The sequence below is a fragment of the Chlamydomonas reinhardtii genome, chromosome 17 (assembly GCF_000002595.2).
Source record: "Chlamydomonas reinhardtii strain CC-503 cw92 mt+ chromosome 17, whole genome shotgun sequence".
In the NCBI taxonomy this organism is placed as follows: domain Eukaryota; kingdom Viridiplantae; phylum Chlorophyta; class Chlorophyceae; order Chlamydomonadales; family Chlamydomonadaceae; genus Chlamydomonas; species Chlamydomonas reinhardtii.
The window spans coordinates 4,436,669-4,452,671 of record NC_057020.1 but is presented as its reverse complement, the minus strand read 5'-3'; the positions used below and the strand labels follow the sequence as shown (position 1 = coordinate 4,452,671).

The 16,003-nt window shown below is 62.0% G+C and overlaps 5 protein-coding genes across 6 annotated transcripts; 2 read left to right on the top strand and 3 right to left on the bottom strand.

Annotated features, from left to right (window-relative positions):
• Position 1: 1 nt before the first annotated feature.
• On the bottom strand, positions 2-1,932 carry CHLRE_17g732200v5 (uncharacterized protein). Its single transcript, XM_001701476.2, has 4 exons — positions 1,857-1,932; positions 1,707-1,786; positions 1,564-1,638; positions 2-1,269 (listed from the first exon to the last, which is right to left on the bottom strand). The coding sequence occupies exons 1-4, from the start codon at positions 1,900-1,902 to the stop codon at positions 979-981; spliced, it is 492 nt and encodes a 163-aa protein (XP_001701528.1). The 5' UTR covers positions 1,903-1,932; the 3' UTR covers positions 2-978.
• Positions 1,933-2,152: 220 nt separating this feature from the next.
• On the bottom strand, positions 2,153-4,749 carry CHLRE_17g732150v5 (uncharacterized protein). The gene is made up of 4 exons (XM_001701477.2): positions 4,630-4,749; positions 3,873-4,427; positions 3,238-3,400; positions 2,153-3,054 (listed from the first exon to the last, which is right to left on the bottom strand). The coding sequence occupies exons 2-4, from the start codon at positions 4,229-4,231 to the stop codon at positions 2,965-2,967; spliced, it is 612 nt and encodes a 203-aa protein (XP_001701529.1). The 5' UTR covers positions 4,232-4,427; positions 4,630-4,749; the 3' UTR covers positions 2,153-2,964.
• Positions 4,750-4,883: 134 nt separating this feature from the next.
• On the top strand, positions 4,884-9,411 carry CHLRE_17g732100v5 (uncharacterized protein). The gene is made up of 9 exons (XM_043072445.1): positions 4,884-5,244; positions 5,459-5,540; positions 5,677-5,732; positions 6,092-6,236; positions 6,806-6,937; positions 7,289-7,360; positions 7,670-7,738; positions 8,140-8,278; positions 8,636-9,411. Exons 1-9 carry the CDS (start codon positions 5,003-5,005, stop codon positions 8,794-8,796), a joined length of 1,098 nt encoding a protein of 365 aa, XP_042914904.1. The 5' UTR covers positions 4,884-5,002; the 3' UTR covers positions 8,797-9,411.
• A 481-nt stretch (positions 9,412-9,892) lies between these two features.
• CHLRE_17g732050v5 (uncharacterized protein) lies at positions 9,893-14,528 on the top strand. 2 transcript variants are annotated; one of them, XM_043072444.1, is made up of 8 exons: positions 9,893-10,334; positions 10,526-10,630; positions 11,152-11,229; positions 11,428-11,537; positions 11,985-12,069; positions 12,348-12,385; positions 12,588-12,698; positions 13,025-14,528. In XM_043072444.1, the coding sequence occupies exons 1-8, from the start codon at positions 10,014-10,016 to the stop codon at positions 13,770-13,772; spliced, it is 1,596 nt and encodes a 531-aa protein (XP_042914903.1). In that variant the 5' UTR covers positions 9,893-10,013; the 3' UTR covers positions 13,773-14,528. The 2 variants fall into 2 exon arrangements, with proteins under 2 accessions (XP_042914903.1, XP_042914902.1); XM_043072443.1 differs by having other exon boundaries at positions 12,956-14,528.
• Position 14,529: 1 nt separating this feature from the next.
• Positions 14,530-15,942, bottom strand: CHLRE_17g732000v5 (uncharacterized protein). Its single transcript, XM_001701479.2, has 5 exons — positions 15,889-15,942; positions 15,709-15,809; positions 15,574-15,608; positions 15,410-15,439; positions 14,530-15,331 (listed from the first exon to the last, which is right to left on the bottom strand). Exons 2-5 carry the CDS (start codon positions 15,800-15,802, stop codon positions 15,011-15,013), a joined length of 480 nt encoding a protein of 159 aa, XP_001701531.1. The 5' UTR covers positions 15,803-15,809; positions 15,889-15,942; the 3' UTR covers positions 14,530-15,010.
• Positions 15,943-16,003: the final 61 nt, after the last annotated feature.

Here is a 16,003-nt window from a genome sequence, read left to right as displayed (position 1 = left end):
CATGAGGCAATTGTTACCATTAAAAGCATCGCCGATAACAAGGCAATGTGCTGACAAACTAGTGTGTACTGGTGCGTACGTGGCAACATGCACCTGACATGTTCATGCGGCTCGGGCAGAACTCCACACAGCGCCACCGCCCACCCAAGAATCTACATGTTCGTCCATCACATGCTTCCAAGGCCGTGCAGGCGTGCAGGCCACCAGCATGGCAGCATCCATCAATCCACCTCACCCCTGATCCACCTTCTTAGCTTCCCTTCCTGCACGGGCCCAATCCAGCTCCGTAACGTCACAAGCACCTGCCATGCCCGACAAGTCCCAACGGCCTCAACGCCTGTGCGTGGCAGCAAGAACACAGCCTTGCAACCACCACCACAAGCCCACGGACTCCGGCTGTTGCCACTGCTGCCAGCCACAGCTTTCCGCGCCTCACTTCACAGTGCATGGGCACCAGCGCTCGGGACGCCTGCATCGCCACCAGCCAACCTGCCAACAGCTACCAGCACACCGCGGGCGTGAGAGCAGCAAGGAACCAGGCAACACACGCTGCTGTGTGCGCTCAGGGTGACACGCACCGGACTGTCAGGACAGCAGCACCCCGCATGACACGTGGCACCGTATGCGCAAAACAAGAGGGCCGAAGTAGTGACCAGTTGCAACAGACCAGCAGCCATGAGGCAGGCAGCCAGGCCAGGTGCCGCATGGCAGCCTGGCCCAGTCCGGTCGGCACGACTGCCAGCTACTTTTGCAACTAGCCGCAAAGTCCTGCCTGCGGGCTCCTCATTCCCGCCCATCCCCGTCACCCGTCACCATCCATGCAGGTGGGCGCCACCGTAGTATTGTAGACTTGCATTTCGCCCTCGCGTCATGAAGCGCGGCTTTGGTCGGAGGCAGCGCGTTTGTGGCTTCTCGGGCGATCCTCAGACATGGTGCGTGTGTGTACGTGTGTATCTTAATAAGCTCAGCAGACAACACTCATCCGCACGGCGTCACGAGCCCTCCGGGTGCTTGGGACACCGGCCTTGGAGCCGGTGTGGGTGCCGGCGATGACGCATCGGCATGTGCCGCCGGGTCCGGGGCCGCAGCAGCGACAGCAGGAGCCGCGGGATCCATGCTGCCCGGCGCTGCCCCCGCTGCGCCAGGTCGTGCCTGCAGCGCCTGTAGTGCCTGGTCAAGCCGCTGCTTCATGCGCGCCACAGCAGGGGCGCCCGCCTCCGAGTGCTCGTGCAGCGCCGTGGCAACTTCCTCCAGCTCCTCAGCCACCAGCTGTGCACCATGGGTGGGGTGGGGTGGGGTGGAGGGGTGGGGGAGGTTACGTGATGTTGCGGTCTATGGGCACCATCGGAGAGGCTGCGAGGGCAGCGCCAGTGCTCACATCCTTCGAGCACCAGCGTTCGGCGGCCACCCGCCCCGCTGCTGCACCTGCCCCACCAGCCACAACACCTTAGTAATAAGTAGTCGAGAATGCGGCCTTCAGCGGGTTGGCTGTCGTGGAATAGGCCGTAGGAAGGGAGGGAGCCCGCCGGCCCGGGGAGCGCTTAGACACACGCGACGGCATACCTCGGCCTCGTGCGCCTTCCTTGCCAGCACCCTCGTCGCAGCTGCGGCAGCAGGTACGCATTTCTGGACATGCTCCTGCAATCACAGCAGTGTGATGCATGCATATCAAGCACGATATAAAAGAAGGTGGGCAGCGACCTCACCATCACAGCGACCAATCCTTTCTGGGGCTCGATGTCCAGCAGCTCGGGCAATACCATCGCGCCGTCCACAAGCTGGCCAACTGCAGCACGGTACGTAATAAAATCAGCTTCAAGCGAGTTGGGGTGAGCGATTGGGGCGGGCACACGCACCTGCTGCGTGGGTTTGCTCGGCGGTGGACGGCGTCCGGCGGAACATGGCTCTCAGGTCAGCGGCATAAAGGTTGGGTGCAATGTTATGTGTTGTGTGCTAGATCACTATTGAGGTGTTGCACTGTGGCAGCAGCCGGCGAGGCTGGCGTTTGGGTGCCACCGTGCGGCGTGCACATGGGCACTGTACGGGGCCTGGTGATCTGGCCCCCTGACCCTGCAGGGAGCGCTTTCCCAAAGCCGCTGCGTACGCCGGTACCGCGGTACGCGGTACTCGCAACTTCCCCTGCTGCACATGCCGGGCTCATGCATTACAAAGCCGCCACGGAGGAACTGGGCAGGGGCGTCGGCTATGCACGTTATTTGCATGGGCACCCCCCTTGATATGCAGGACCCTCTGCACTCTGGCAGGTCTGCGCCGTGTCTGTCTTGCCAGCATGCGCGCACCTTGGCATGCTCGTTGTTAATTTGCGTTGGGTTGCGCTTTATCACGTGCCAGCCAGCCATAGCCACAGCCACAAGGAGCCTTAATCACCACCAAAATGACCAACACGCAGGACCTGCCAGTCCGTTCACCCAACCTTCTAACGCGCTCGCCCTCTCACACGACATCCAGTCCTCATCGAGCACATCGTGCAAACGGCGCACTGCTTTAACTGCTCCTAGCCACACTTATATATGTACACAACTGCGCAACCACCATGCGTGCGTCCCTCAGTGCTGACCTGCCACCTCTGCATGCGATCAGTCATTCCTTGCACTGATACAACAAATACAACTTGAGCTTGCCGTTGTACACTTGTACCTGAAGCAAATCCCCCTGCCCTCCTGCTACCTTCCTATTGTATGCCTGATGCCTGGCTAACATGCATGACGCTGTCTAGACTGATGCCGAAGTCTCGTCCTGTCTCGTCTGCCCTGCCCCGGCTCTCGGCTACATGCGAGCGCCCTGTCCACACACTGGTCTCGCCCCTCCGCCTGTCAGTGGCACAGCTCCTGCTGTGTTCTGGTAACGCAACGACCACCTGCTTGCTGCTGCCACGGCTCGCCGTGGCTCGCCTGCTGGTCCTCCTGCTCGCCCGCTCCTGCTGCTGCAGGCCTGCCGCCTGTGTCACCGACTGCTCTGGTAGAACTGGAGCGCGGGGTCGATGCCTGTTGGTGTCCCCGCCGTGCCCACCTTCTCATTCGTGTACTTGCTGACCTGTTGGGAAACGTACGGGCAGCGAAAAGCAGCTCAGGTCAGGATCGGCTAGAAGGCGTGGCCAGCAGGGCAGAAGATGGCTTACCATCACATGAACCCGCCCCGTACCCCGCCCACCACAGCCCCCTGCCCCTGGCCGCGCACTACGCCCCAGTCGCCCCGTCGCCCAGTCGTCCTCCCCACCTTTGTGGTGTTCCTCAATGTCTGTATGGTGATGTCCACGTCCTTAGTGATGTAGAACTTGCGGTGTCGCTGCAGCTGGTTGCCTGCCCCCGGCGTCTGCAGCACCGCCATCTCGCCGTGGTAGCGCATGGGCGTGCCAGACACGGGGTCGCGCACACCGGCCCTGTGGGGAAGGACGGGAGGGAGGAAAGAAAGTCAGGAAACGAAAGGAGCGTCTCAAACGGTCAGAGGCAATTAGTTTAAGGTGAGGCTCAGCTCGTGAGACCTGGCGGGCCGCAACTTGTACTGCAGGCTCTAACTTGTATGTGGGCAGCCTCATCCAGCCCTCATAGCCCCTGCAAGGCCCGCCTTCGCCTTAGCAGAATACCCTAAACCAAGCGCCGTCGCCATAATCTCATTCGCCCATTGATTGTTGCCATTGTACACATGCCTGTGCGTCAAGTGTCCACCGGATGCTTGCACGCGCCACGCCTGCCTGCCCGCACGCACGGCCGCCCGCAGCCACCCATTTTCCCACTAGCGTTGGGGATGGCGCCACCCCACCCATGCCTGGCCTCTCAGACACATTTCTCAACTCCCATTCTCGACACTCATTCCGCTTGGGCACATCCAAGAAACCATCTGCCGCCGCCCACCTGTTCCGGGCCAGTGGCGTCACAAGCAAATCGCCGGTGATGGGACTCTCCACTCGCAGCACGTTGCACGTGTTGTCCAGCCCCACCTCGCCGCCGTTTTTGCTGTACAAGCTCATTCGACTCGCTGTGCTGCTGGCGTTGGTCCCCCGGAAGGTGTCGGTTCCGACAAAGTCCATGGGCCGGACATACCCTGTGCTGCGGCGGAGGCTGCCGGCGGCAGAAGCTGACATCGCACGTGTGCCCAAACCCATGCTCGCGCCGTGCACGCCGAATCCTAGCCCGGAAGTTGATGCGTCACCGTCGTGCATGGACATTGGCAAAGAGGTCCGAAGGCTCTGGCTGGTCCCTGGTCGACTCATGTTGCGATGCCAGCGATAAGGAGAGGAGGAGCGGTGCCGATGTGCGGCTATGAAGGGCAGCCGGAGCGCCCAAGCGCCTCGGCAGTTGAGCCCGCTGGCGTTGGGAGACAAGTAAGTGATGGGTTTGGGTCGACAATTGTGTCCTGCTGGCTCCGCAGCTTCCACCGCGGCCGAGCCTTTTTGAGCGGCGGGTGCGCTGTGGGGGAGGGGGGGGGCAAGAGTAACGTAGCGTTTTTGCCAGCGCCAAAGACTTTCAACGTAACACGACCACATTGCTATCCCGTATGATGCAGTGTTGGGCGCGAGAAGCGATTCTGCTTGGACGATTGCCCGCCTCTAAGACTAAGGTCCTCAACCCCGGCCCCGCTCCCGTATACCAAGTGAATCAACACAACTACCTCAGTAATGCTGTGGATAAAGCACAGGGCTGGTATCAGGGCGCTCAGGCGAGACGTGACCTTTGGTAGCAGCGTTATAGATTGGCTTAACCCAGTTACTATGTGCTTAAAATGTTAGTGTGTAGGATTGTAATGTGGCAATGAATGGTCTGGAAAAACAGCTGGAGGAGGAAGTTCAGTCGCTGCGATGAGGCTTTCCATGTGGAAGGCGCGACTCACTCTGCCGGGCCTGCTTCAGGCAACTCCGAGCATAACTGCTAGGTTGGCTTATACAACGTGACGGGCAGAAGGTCGGGAGAAGTGTCCGGAGGAGTCACAAACATTGTCGTTGCTGCTCGCCCGTAGGGCTCCTAGACAAATGTCGCAATTAGCGATGCCGCTTCTGGTCGTTAACCTAGGGTGTGAGATGACTTACATCCTAGAACAGCGACTGAAGGCGCAGAACATCCCGGCAGACAAGGCTTGCAAAGTCCTGAACGACGTGATCAGGACCATGTTCGACCCCGGCTATGTGGATAAGCTATTCGCTCCCCAGGACATGTACACAGTTTCTCAGACGCGGAAGATATTCGACCGCCTGGCGCACTCCTCCATCATGCGCCTCAGCGAGTCCAGGTGCGCAACATTGCGCAACACGCAAATTGACTGCATAAAACCAGTATATGCAGGTAGCTTTGTACAAGTGCCAAAGCGGCCTCCAAAGGGCACGCACCCACAGGCCACGCCACGCGCTTGCCGACATGCGCCGCTCACATTCGTTCACACGTGTCCGCGCCGCTCCCGCGCCAACCGTGTTCTGACTATTCTGCTACACCCTGCCACTCTACAGCATGGACAAGCTGTTTGACCTGATGATGATGGGGTTCAAGTACCAGCTGCTGTGTTCCACCAAGCTGGAGCAGATGATGGAGGTGGGTGCCGGTGGCTGTGTCACCCCCGTCGAGCCAGGGGAAGGGCGGCTCCAGAAGGTCTATGCGCTGCAGCGCACACCGGGCAACACGTGTGTTGTTTATAAATCTCACTCGTAAGGATTATTCTTGTGTGCAGGTGACGCTATTGCACATCGCGACGGTGCGCTCCATTGTGGAGTCGCTGCCAGACAAGTGAGCGCCGGAGACGGGGTCTGAGGGATGAAGCGTGGGGGGTTTAGCAGCGATGGGGGGCACTATTAGATGCCAGCGCTCTATGTCCTACTGAAGCAGAGTAAAGCAGCGGACAGCAATGAAACGTGTCCTGTTGTCTTGGTTGCAAAGGAGGAAGGGGAGTGCAGCACAAGGGGACCAGGCCAAGAGGCCATCACCAGCTGGATCACAGCTGCTGGGATGCGGCGACAGGAAACAGATTACTGGCTCCTGCGCCATTCCAATACACCCGTCTTCTAGCCTACAAATAACCCCTTTCCCCGCCTTCTGTCTTCCTTTTCTCCTCCGCCTCGCCCCTCGCCCCTTGCGCACTTCCCCAGGTCCTCTGCCCCGCTGCTGGGCGCCGTGGAGGCTCTGGTGGCGCGCACCTACAGCGGTATGGCCATGGGGCAGCTGCACCTGCTGCGTCAGAGCCTGCTGCGCTTCTTCCAGGACAAGCGGGTCAAGGTGTCGTTGTTCCTGCAGGTGCGCGGCAGGCGGTGGCGGGCGGGGCGAGGGAGGAGGCTGGGGGGGAGGCTGGGGAGGGTGGGAGGGAGGCAAGGGGTGATAGGGGGGAGGCGGGAGGCGTGGCGAGCGCGGGTTGGAGGTCGGAGGACAGGTGTGGTCTATGGTACTGGAGCCAACTTCTTTACCCTGTCCGGTTTCAGGCGAAGGGAGGCCAAGGGAGGGCCTTCCGACAGGGGTGGATGAGGACTCACTTGGGGTGGGGAGTTGGTCATTCCGGACTCGGTGGGAAGTCCTGGAATTCCAGAGGACTCCAAAGCCAAATCAACCGAGGCACAGAATCCGAAATCAGGGCACCAGGTTGTCTAGACGGTTCTCACAAAGGGTGGTCCATGCCGCCCAGCCAACCCCCCGGGTCTTGGTTGCTTTAGGATTGAAATATCACTCCGTTCTTCACATGGACAGCTACCCCCCCCCCCCCGCGTCACCCAGCCCGTTCCCAATCCCAGTCACCATCGCATGCATACGCATGGACACACATGGACCCCCAACCCCCCCCCATCCCTTCCCCTACCCCTCGCCCCCCTCAGGAGGGCATCCAGTCCTCCATGGGTCGCATCATCCTGCCCACCCCGCACAATGCCTACGTGGGCACCGCCACCACCTATGACATGGGCGGCGGGCTGGAGGGCCAGACCAAGCTCAAGGTCAAGAGTGGCTCGGTAAGGGAGTGACAGGAGCGGGGAGGGGGCTGAGAGGAGCGGGGGGGCGGGGGGTTGCGGAGAGGTGGGGGCGAGGAAGGAGGCGGAGGGGAGGCAGGCCAGGGGGCGGTGCCGCCGCCGCCGCCGCGTTGCTACCTTTGAGAGCTGTTGCGCAGATGGCGGCTGGGTGTGCGGGGCCTGTGTTTTGTACTGGCGTAGTGCCTATGCATTGCCGCGCCCACGCCGCGGTGCGTCATCGCTATTGTCTGCCATTGCCATGCCGGGACCCCCATTTCCCCCTTCACAAAATACCGTCCACAACACAACGCGGGCTTCGTTTTGTTGTTTTGTTGTTTTGTTAACACGCCGCAGATTGACGCGCAAGAGTTCTTCGTGCACCCGGCGCCGCTGGGCACCAACCTGTACAACAAGGACCGGACAAAGGTCAGCGAGCGGCGGATGGGGCTTGGGCGGGACAAGTGGGGAGGCAGGAGGCATGGCATCTGCAGGCATGGCAGCGGCAGAGATGTTGAACAGACGCTGTTCCAAATGGTGCAGAGGGCAGGTGGGAGGGCCGAAGCGTGCCTCCCGGCGGCCGTACCCCGGCCCCTCCACTCCACACGTTGCCGTGTTTGTACCTGCCATCCGAACCGCCCGTGACTCACACATGGTGGTGATGACTTGGGCTTAAGCGGTGACAGTGAGGGTGACGGTGGTGGTGACATCACACCATACGGGTGTTGGCGGTTGCAGGTGGCGCCGCCGCCGCGCAAGGGCGACGCCATCACGGGGCCCATCAAGCCCGAGGAGGAGTACAAGACGGTGAGGGGGACAAGGAAAACGGGACTGAGAACAGCAATGGGGTTGGGAATGGGAATGCGGTTGGGCAAGGGAATGGGAATGGGAATGGGGATGCGAATGAGGATGTGAAAGGATGATGGGCAAGGGAGGCGGGCAAGGGAGGGTCACAGGAGGGACATGGCAGGGACCATCACTGGATTGGGAGGTGGGGAACGGTCCAGCAAGGCCTCATAGTCATGGATGCTATCAAATCAGCGTTAACTTGCACAATGATGTGTACCTTGTGTGCCTGCGCGCTCACCGCCAGCTGCCAGCTGCCCTGTCGGTCGCCTGCCTCCCGGCCGGTGTGCCCGTTGCCCGCTTTCATCCCTTTCGCGCTCCCGCTCCCTCTCCCGCGCACCCGCACTCTTGCGCTCTCACAGACAAACGACGAGTACGCGGACCGGCGCGGCGGCGGCGGCGGCACCGAGTTCGCCTACCTGTCGGCGCTGCTCAACGTGAAGCCGCCGCCGGCCGACAACTTCAAGCTCAACCTGTTCGGAGAGGAAGACATGGGCATGGGTGAGCGCAGGGAGTTGAGGCCTTTCGGGGGCTGGGAAGCTACGGTACTCACTCTCCGGTGCGAGGGGGTCGCAATCTACTCCGGTCTGTGACTAGGCCTCCATAGGCCCCGTAGGCCCATAGGCTCATACCAAGCCTGTGCCGCTGATGTGCCTGGCTGTCTGTTCTTCCCTACGCTGCACCTCATCACACACATACCCTTACCCTATCCCCGACACCAGCGCACACAACCCCATCAATCCTCGCAGTCGAGCCCCCACGTATCCAGCCCTCCAAACTGGTTGACTTTGGGATTGGAATGAACCATCAACCCTCCAAACTTCTCCTATGTCCACCACCTACTCCTCTTCCCCCTAGGCCCCGCCTCCAGCAGCAAGGTGGCGAGCATGACGTTTGTGGGCGCGGGAAAGAACGACAAGCACTTGGCCGGAGTCATGAGCGACCTCAGCTTGGGCGACAAGGCCGCGGGCAAGGGCGGAGACGGACACGACCTCCTGGACCTCATGGACGGCGCGTGAGCGTGAGCGTGAGCGGCGGGGTGGAAGGGCGGCGTAAGAGGGAAGCCTCCTATGCAAGCTTGAAGCACGACCCCGGCGCGAGGGTGGCGCGAGGGTGGCGGCGTGGAGGTCGGAGAATGGCGGCGTGGGTAGTGCTGTAGGATAGTGACGAGCGAGTCGATGAGCAGGCAGGGTGTAGCACTGTGTTAGGAAGGCAGGACTCAGGAGATCCGGCTGGGGCGGGGCGTGCTGCTGTGCGCAGCAGATGCATCCGTGCACGCATTGTGGCGGTAGGTAGTAGGCAGTCAACTCCAAGGAGCTGAAATGTGGGTGTGCGCTCCCGGTGAGGTTACGGTACACGCAAAAGACCCTGGCGGTGCCAGGAGCTCATTTTAAGCTAGACCCGTGTAGGCAGTAGGTAAGTGTAGGTATGTAGGCGTGGTGTAAAGGCGTGCAGGCGAGAACGGTTGCGGTATGCTGGCAGGAAGATGTGCATGTGCAGGGGCAAGCCTGTGCATGGGCGGTTCGGGTATGCCGTAACGTGCGCGTTGTGTACCTGACTACTGTACTAGCGGTTGTGTGCTGAAACAAGCGCAAGCCGGGTAGTCATGGAGCATGCTGTAAGGAAGGAAGTAATTATCGATCCCAATGCAGCGCCCGTCGGGGTTTCTGAGCGCGGGTTTGATGCGTAATAGGTGCAATCGCAGGATGGCGCCAAGAACCGGGCTTTTCAATGCATGCCCCTCCCTCCCACTTGCTTACTTGTTCTTGCCATCAAAGTCCGCCTCGAGCTTTGTTGTTTTACACGCGCTAGTCCGCTACAGTAGCGCACTAGCGCATGCCCGGATAGGGGGGGGGGCCTTGGTCAAGGCCTTAGTCCTCAGTGGCGCCCGCTGCTGTGCGGTTTCTCACATTCGGGGTCTTAGTAAATGTCATCGCTGTCATTAGAATAGCCTACGGAGGCATCGTGTACGGCAGCGGTGGGCGAGTCAGGGTCAGGCCGTCAGGGTCAGGGTGGCCCGTGCATCAGGGTCCAGGTCATGGCCAGGGTCATTCACGGCGGACCGCAGCCATTGAGCTATATTGCATACAAGTGAGTTGCATACATGTTACGAGCGGTCACAAGCGCCCTATACCAGCATCGGTGCCACGGAGCAAGCCAACCACAATCATCACTTTCGCGTATCTTGTCCAGTTGCTCGCTCTTCTCTACCGGTCGCCCGCATAAGAATTCGGCCATGGCTCCAAGAGGCACTAAGAGGCCATTGTCGGACACCGAGGAGCGTCCCAGCCCCTCGGTCGCTGGAGTGGAGTCTGGCCCCGGCCTCCCTTCGCCCCCTCCTCCTGGCGCTGCCGGATCGTCCGGCCCCACGCCCAGCCTCGCGCCCACGCCCACACCCTCTAAGAAGAAGCTAAAGCCGCTGCCAGCTACGCCCAGCTTCCAGGCGGCGAGTTTGACCGCGCTGCGTGCTAAGGCGGCCCGGATCCAGGCGCAGCTGGCGCAGCTGTACCCCAACCCGCCCATCCCGCTCACGCACGCCTCCTCCTTTCAGCTGTTGGTAGGACTGGAGCGGGGGAGGCACAAGCCGAGTCTCAGCAATGGATGGATGGGACCAAACATGGGCTTGCGTTATGGCAAGCATGTGCGCCCCCACCATGTGTTGTAAGGAGAGGAGATATCAATCGCGATGGCTTCCGTATTGCATGGATGTGTGCGCCATTGGCCGATTGCTTCCTGGACCCGCCGCAGGTGGCTGTGATGCTGTCGGCTCAGAGCACAGACGTCAAGGTCAACACCGTCACTCCCGAGCTGTTCAGGCGGGGGCCGGACGCGGAGGCCATGGCCAAGCTGGAGGTAGGCAGGGCGCTGGGGTGCTGTGTGCTGGGGTCCCCAAGGCTCTGGGGTGCTGAGCTCTGGTGAGCGGGGCGCCCCCTGGGCTGTGCCGTGGGCTCTGCTGCCCTGGGCTCTGCTTGCCTGGGCTGTGCCCTGGGGTGTGCCGTGGGATCTGCTTGCCTGGGCTCTGCCTGGGCTTGGCCCTGGGCTTTTCCCTTTGCTCTGCCCTAACCCCCTCTGATCTACCCTGGCTCTGACACTCGGATGCCGCGACTCAGACGTCTGGCGTGTGGCAGTGTTGTGCAAGCCTGTTGCCGTGTCGTGGTTTCGGCAAGTTGAATACCCGCAGGGAGTCTGCCTGGATAAGTGTTACCCAGACCGCCCGCAAGGAAGGTCGAGCGCACACGGGGCTGCTGGCACAGACTGCACTCCCTCCTGCAAGGCGCCTCACTGGAAGTCTGCCAATGCGCCCTGCACCGACAATCACCGTCCGTGTGCGTGTGTGTGTGTGTCACTCCGGCCGTATCACACTGTGGCTGCAGGCGTCGGAGATTGAGGGCATCATCCGGGTTTTGGGCCTGGCGCCCACCAAGGCCAAGAACGTGCGCGCCATGAGCCAGGTGCGGTGGGGCGTGATGGCGGTGGCGGTAGCGGTGGTGGTTGTGATGGTTGTAGTGGTGGGATGGGTCAGCTGACAAGCTTGTGTGGCTGGTTCGCTGCAGACTGACGTGGAACTGGTAACACGCGCACATGCTGTACATGTTGCATCCCGTGCACCGACGCATGTGGCGCATGTGCACCCAACCGCTGCCGTACAGATCCTGGTGGAGCAGTACGACGGCCAGGTGCCGGGCAGCTGGGAGGGGCTGGAGGCGCTGCCGGGTGTGGGCCACAAGACAGCCAGTGTGGTCATGAGTCAGGCCTTCGGGTGAGGGGGCGCGTAAGGGGTGTGGCGTGGGGGTGTGGCGTGGGGGTGTGGTAGTGTGTGTAAATACCAGCCCAAACTAAACCGAACCCAATGTAAAAGAGCGTGGAGGAGCCTGGCCTGGGGGGGCCATGGTGGGGGTTGTGGTGGTTTGGCAGGGGGGCGGGGGTAGCCGTTCATGGAGAGTGGAGTGATTGTATCACAAGAATACATCCAGTGGGAACAGCAGGAACATACGTTGGCCCCCGGGGGGGGGGGGCGTGAAAGCGCACATTTGAACCACTCACACCATCCTGGCACCACCCACCCACCCATCTACCCACCCAACTGCCCCTCCCCGGCCAACCCTACGCCCTCATTCACACGCACAAACACCAATGCGCACTCCACCTCTGGCCCCCTGCCCTCCTGCCCACCCCACGGTGTGTCTGTCTGTCGGCTGTCTGTCAGACACGCGGCCTTCCCAGTCGACACACACATACACCGCCTGGCGCAGCGCTGGGGGCTGTCCAACGGCAAGAGCGTGGAACAGACGGTGAGAGAAGCGGGCGGCCCGGGCGGCTGTGACAGCTGTGGGGGCCGTGGGAAGCGTAGTGGCTGTGGTGGCCACGGATGAGTGCCGTCAGACATGCCGTAAAAGTACACCGCCGCTGGCAGCCTGTGGTTATGGGTGCAGGAGGCGAGGCACCTTATAACCCACCATGGTGTACCCACATCTGCATCTCGCATTCCAATCTTATTCTTCTATTCATGAATTTGGTGCTAACGGCCCCACTGTTCGATGCTGTCGTGTCGGGACGTGTGGCCCCGCAGGAGCAGGACCTCAAGACGCTGCTGCCCGAGTGCACTTGGTGGGTCCCGGGGGTCGCACCTGTCGGGTGTGGTCTGTAGGGGAGGCAGTGCCAGGGGTGGCCTGCGGCAGCGGCACTACCGGTGTCGGCTGAGAAGCGTCGCGTACGGACAAACCCACCATCGCCACCTCCACAAACCCAGGTTGCCACATGCTGCCGCTCCCATGCTTCCCGCCGCCCCGCCCCCTGCACACGCACGCAGGCGTGACGCGCACCTGCAAATCATCTACTTTGGGCGGGAGCACTGCCCCGCGCAGCGCCACGACGCCACCGCCTGCCCCATCTGTAGCTGGGCGGCGCCGGCGGCCGCCAGGTGCGCACCGGAGTGGCGTGGCGGGGGCAGGGCAAAGGTGCAGCTAGGGATGGGTGCCAGGGGCCAGTCTACTCCGATCCCAGGCGGCAGGGGGGCGGGCCGGGCGGCGTACAAGGCCGGGGTTTTTGGAAGTTGCGGGGCTGCGGGGCGCGGCTGACCAGGTGCGTCATTACGGGTGAGCGGCAACGTCAAATGGGATGCCGATACCGTACAGGCAGCAAGGACAGGCGTCCGTTCACCCCTGATGTGTCTGTCAGGCAGCCGCACCTTTGCGTCAAGAACCAACATCCTCCTGTTTGCCGCCCCTCTGGACACAACGGTTCCAGGGCCGGGGGCGGGGCCGGCACGTCCGGTCCAGCTGACATCGACGGCAGTACGGCAAACGGCTCAGGTGCCGCCACCCCTTCTTCCCGGAAAGGTGCCGCTGCTACCGCCACCGCTGCCGCCACCAAGCGGCGAAAGCTCAAGGCCGTTTCTGAGGAGGAGGCGAGCGAGGACGACGGGGAGAGGCAGGGCGCGGGGGGCGATGCAGGAGAGGTGGCGGAGGCGACGGCGGGGCCAGGCGGCCGCGGCAATGGCGCTGCCAAGGGTCGGGCTAGGGGTGGAGGGCCGCGCACGGCGCGTACCAAGTCGGCAGTGGCTGTGGCGCTGGCCACATCAGCGGTGGTGGTGGTGGAGGCAGCTGACGATAGGAACGGAAGCACCTATCCCGCAACTGCAGTAGCTGCGCCAACAGCGGGCGGCGCGGCAGCGGGCACGGCGGCGGCGGATGCGGCGGTGGCGGGTGTGGCGGTAGCGGGTGCTTTCGATGCGTTCCGTGCGGGAGGGCCAATGACACGGGGCACGGCATCGAACGGCCGGCGATCGGCTGCCGCCGGCGGGTCAGCTGCAGGAGCTATGGCAGCAGCACAGGGGGTGGCGCCCGAGGCACAGGCGGGGTCCGGGGCGGCGTTGGAGCAGGGCGGTGACCAGGGTTGCCAGGATGGTGACGAACACCCGGCCGCGATGGGGGCGGCGGGCGGGGTGCGGCGCAGTGGCAGGCAGGGTGCAAGGCGCGGTGGACAGGTGAAGTGAGGACTGCGGCTGGGGTGCCGGCGGCACGGCGCGGCTGCATCAAGCGATCAGGAGTGGCACAGCGTGCGACGGATGTCGTGGACCGAGAGTGCTTAGTGTGGTGGGCGGGTCACAGGCCGTAGGTTTGGGGAGTGTGCCTGCTCAGGCCGTCAGGCGGTGCGTACCTTACAGTAGGCAAGGCAACTGCATCACGTACGAGGCTGTACATGCGGTGTGCGATGGGACAGTGTTAAGGCAGGTTGGTGAAGTCCCATAGGGTGCAGCTGATTCCCAGATCCCAGCAGATGGCAAACAATTTGCAACGGCAGGGCTGGAGTCCTCGGCTGGTCGAACGCCGGAGTTACTGTACCCAAGTTGCTGGCTGGCTGGAAAGTGGAAGTTTTCTGACGCGCATTTCCCACGCTCCGGGCGCCCGGCCAGGGCGATAGCACCACACCATCGCCACACTCACGATGCAGAGCCGCAGCGCACCTGCAGGAGGCTGTACATACGGTACCAGGCGTAAGGACGTGGTGGGTCCGTGCTGGTCCGGTCTGTCCATTCATGCTCTGATTTCTGTGTGCCTGTATGCACGCATCCGCACAATCGGCTCCCACCCCATGTGTCTAATACTGGTACCAGTACCCGCTGTGCCGCCACGCTGCTCTCCAGTGCTACCTTTCGCACGCTGCAGTTCTACGGTCAGGCCCCGATTCGGAGTGAGAATCTATCGTAGCTAACCGTGCACGATCCCGGGCGCTGGGGGAAAAGACACAAATCGAGCTTCAAGCTGCTACAGCATCTCGGCCCTGACAAACTGAGACTCTGCGTCTCCTACGTCATATCATTGCATTGCCTGCGCGCAACACAGCGGAAACACCGCCACCTCGCACCACATGTTCTGTCCTATACTAATATCTGAATGCCGCCCTCGATCCCACACCTGGCACGACAGCGATACCGCCATTCTGCCATCGCACGACACGCCCTGTGTCCCATGCCCGCCACATGGCAACCTCCTCGAGTGCACGCTCAGCAACTCACACATTCGCATGTTGTTAAGCACATCTATTCTAAATCCGTGTCACACGGGTTGTACCGCGTGTGGGGCTTCCACCCCGACACGGTGCCCTAATACACACGTAAGCCCCTGGTCCCAACCCGAGACCGCTCCTCCAGCTCCGCGCCACCCCCGAGTCCGAGAGCTCCGCGAATCTGTCCGAAAGCTCGCCGCTCCAGCCGCCGAGAAGTGATACCATCTAAGCGAACAGAATCAGGAACACCACCAGCAGCGAGAACAGCGCAATAGACTCCGTCAGGGCGAAGCCCAGCAGAGCGTAGCCGACCAGCTGCTTAGCAATGTTGGGGTTGCGGGCAGCGCCGTTGATGAGCGAGCCGAACATCACGCCCAGACCGGCACCGACACCCGCCAGGGCGATGGTAGCGCAGCCAGCGCCCACCATCTTGGAGGCAGCCAGCACGCTCATGGAGCGCTGAGGGGCCAGCGACATGGGAGAGGCCTTCGCGGAAGCGCGGATGCCGCTAGCGATCGCCGAGGGAGAGGCGCCCAGAATGGGGACCTGCGAATCAAAGATGCATCATGAGTCTTGTCTCTATTTCCGACACATTCATGCCCAAGCGACCAGGCAATCGCGCACCTGGGTGGCCACCATCACAGGCTTCTCCATCTGCGACACGAGAGGACAGAGGAGAGAAAAGGCGGTGCATGTCAGCCTTGCAACAATGCTTAGATCGGTGTCGAAACTGACGACAAATGAACAAGCACAGCTAAGGCATACGCAGAGGTTCCGACCATGCGCACCTGGCCCGCCGCACCCTGGCTGGACGCCAGCATGCCTGCGGAGCAAACCGGAGTATGGCATTCATGATTAAGTAACACAGATCAGCTGAGACGAAAGAGTCACCCCAGCGCCGGAAGAGCCCCGCATCGACGCACCCTGGGCCGAGGCCGCCTGCAGGCGGGTCATGCCGGTGCTCAGAGAGCGCACAGCGCCCAGCGACATCTGCACAGCCTTCTGGGAGGACGCCATTTCTCTCCTGCGGGCGTATTGAAAACGTGAATGGCTCGCTCTTCCGACACCATCACAAGCTTGTTTGCGCGCCTAGAGGAACTCACGATGGAGGCTGTGAGGGGCGGAGTCTACAACTGTGGGCACCGGGTGTGTAATACAGGACTTTGCAAGGGCGCAAAGGAACTAGCTTGGTGCACGAAGCCCATGCGACGCCCATGC

Bases quoted from the DNA above. Each gene is read 5' to 3' on its own strand.
- CHLRE_17g732200v5 (XM_001701476.2), bottom strand. From the start codon at position 1,902: ATGTTCCGCCGGACGCCGTCCACCGCCGAGCAAACCCACGCAGCAG. The intron at 1,787-1,856 runs GTGCGTGTGCCC...ACCGTGCTGCAG, and splicing joins CGAGCAAACCCACGCAGCAG to TTGGCCAGCTTGTGGACGGC. The intron at 1,270-1,563 runs GTATGCCGTCGC...CATGGTGCACAG, and splicing joins GGAAGGCGCACGAGGCCGAG to CTGGTGGCTGAGGAGCTGGA.
- CHLRE_17g732150v5 (XM_001701477.2), bottom strand. From the start codon at position 4,231: ATGAGTCGACCAGGGACCAGCCAGAGCCTTCGGACCTCTTTGCCAATG. The intron at 3,401-3,872 runs GTGGGCGGCGGC...CCTTCCCCACAG, and splicing joins ACGCCACTGGCCCGGAACAG to GGCCGGTGTGCGCGACCCCG. The intron at 3,055-3,237 runs GTGGGGAGGACG...GTTTCCCAACAG, and splicing joins CATTGAGGAACACCACAAAG to GTCAGCAAGTACACGAATGA.
- CHLRE_17g732100v5 (XM_043072445.1), top strand. From the start codon at position 5,003: ATGCCGCTTCTGGTCGTTAACCTAGGGTGTGAGATGACTTACATCCTA. The intron at 5,245-5,458 runs GTGCGCAACATT...GCCACTCTACAG, and splicing joins ATGCGCCTCAGCGAGTCCAG to CATGGACAAGCTGTTTGACC. The intron at 8,279-8,635 runs GTGAGCGCAGGG...TCTTCCCCCTAG, and splicing joins AGAGGAAGACATGGGCATGG to GCCCCGCCTCCAGCAGCAAG.
- CHLRE_17g732050v5 (XM_043072443.1), top strand. From the start codon at position 10,014: ATGGCTCCAAGAGGCACTAAGAGGCCATTGTCGGACACCGAGGAGCGT. The intron at 12,070-12,347 runs GTGAGAGAAGCG...GTGGCCCCGCAG, and splicing joins GCAAGAGCGTGGAACAGACG to GAGCAGGACCTCAAGACGCT. The intron at 12,699-12,955 runs GTGCGCACCGGA...TGTGTCTGTCAG, and splicing joins GCGGCGCCGGCGGCCGCCAG to GCAGCCGCACCTTTGCGTCA.
- CHLRE_17g732000v5 (XM_001701479.2), bottom strand. From the start codon at position 15,802: ATGGCGTCCTCCCAGAAGGCTGTGCAGATGTCGCTGGGCGCTGTGCGC. The intron at 15,440-15,573 runs GTGCGCATGGTC...CTCGTGTCGCAG, and splicing joins GCCAGGGTGCGGCGGGCCAG to ATGGAGAAGCCTGTGATGGT. The intron at 15,332-15,409 runs GTGCGCGATTGC...TTTGATTCGCAG, and splicing joins CTGTGATGGTGGCCACCCAG to GTCCCCATTCTGGGCGCCTC.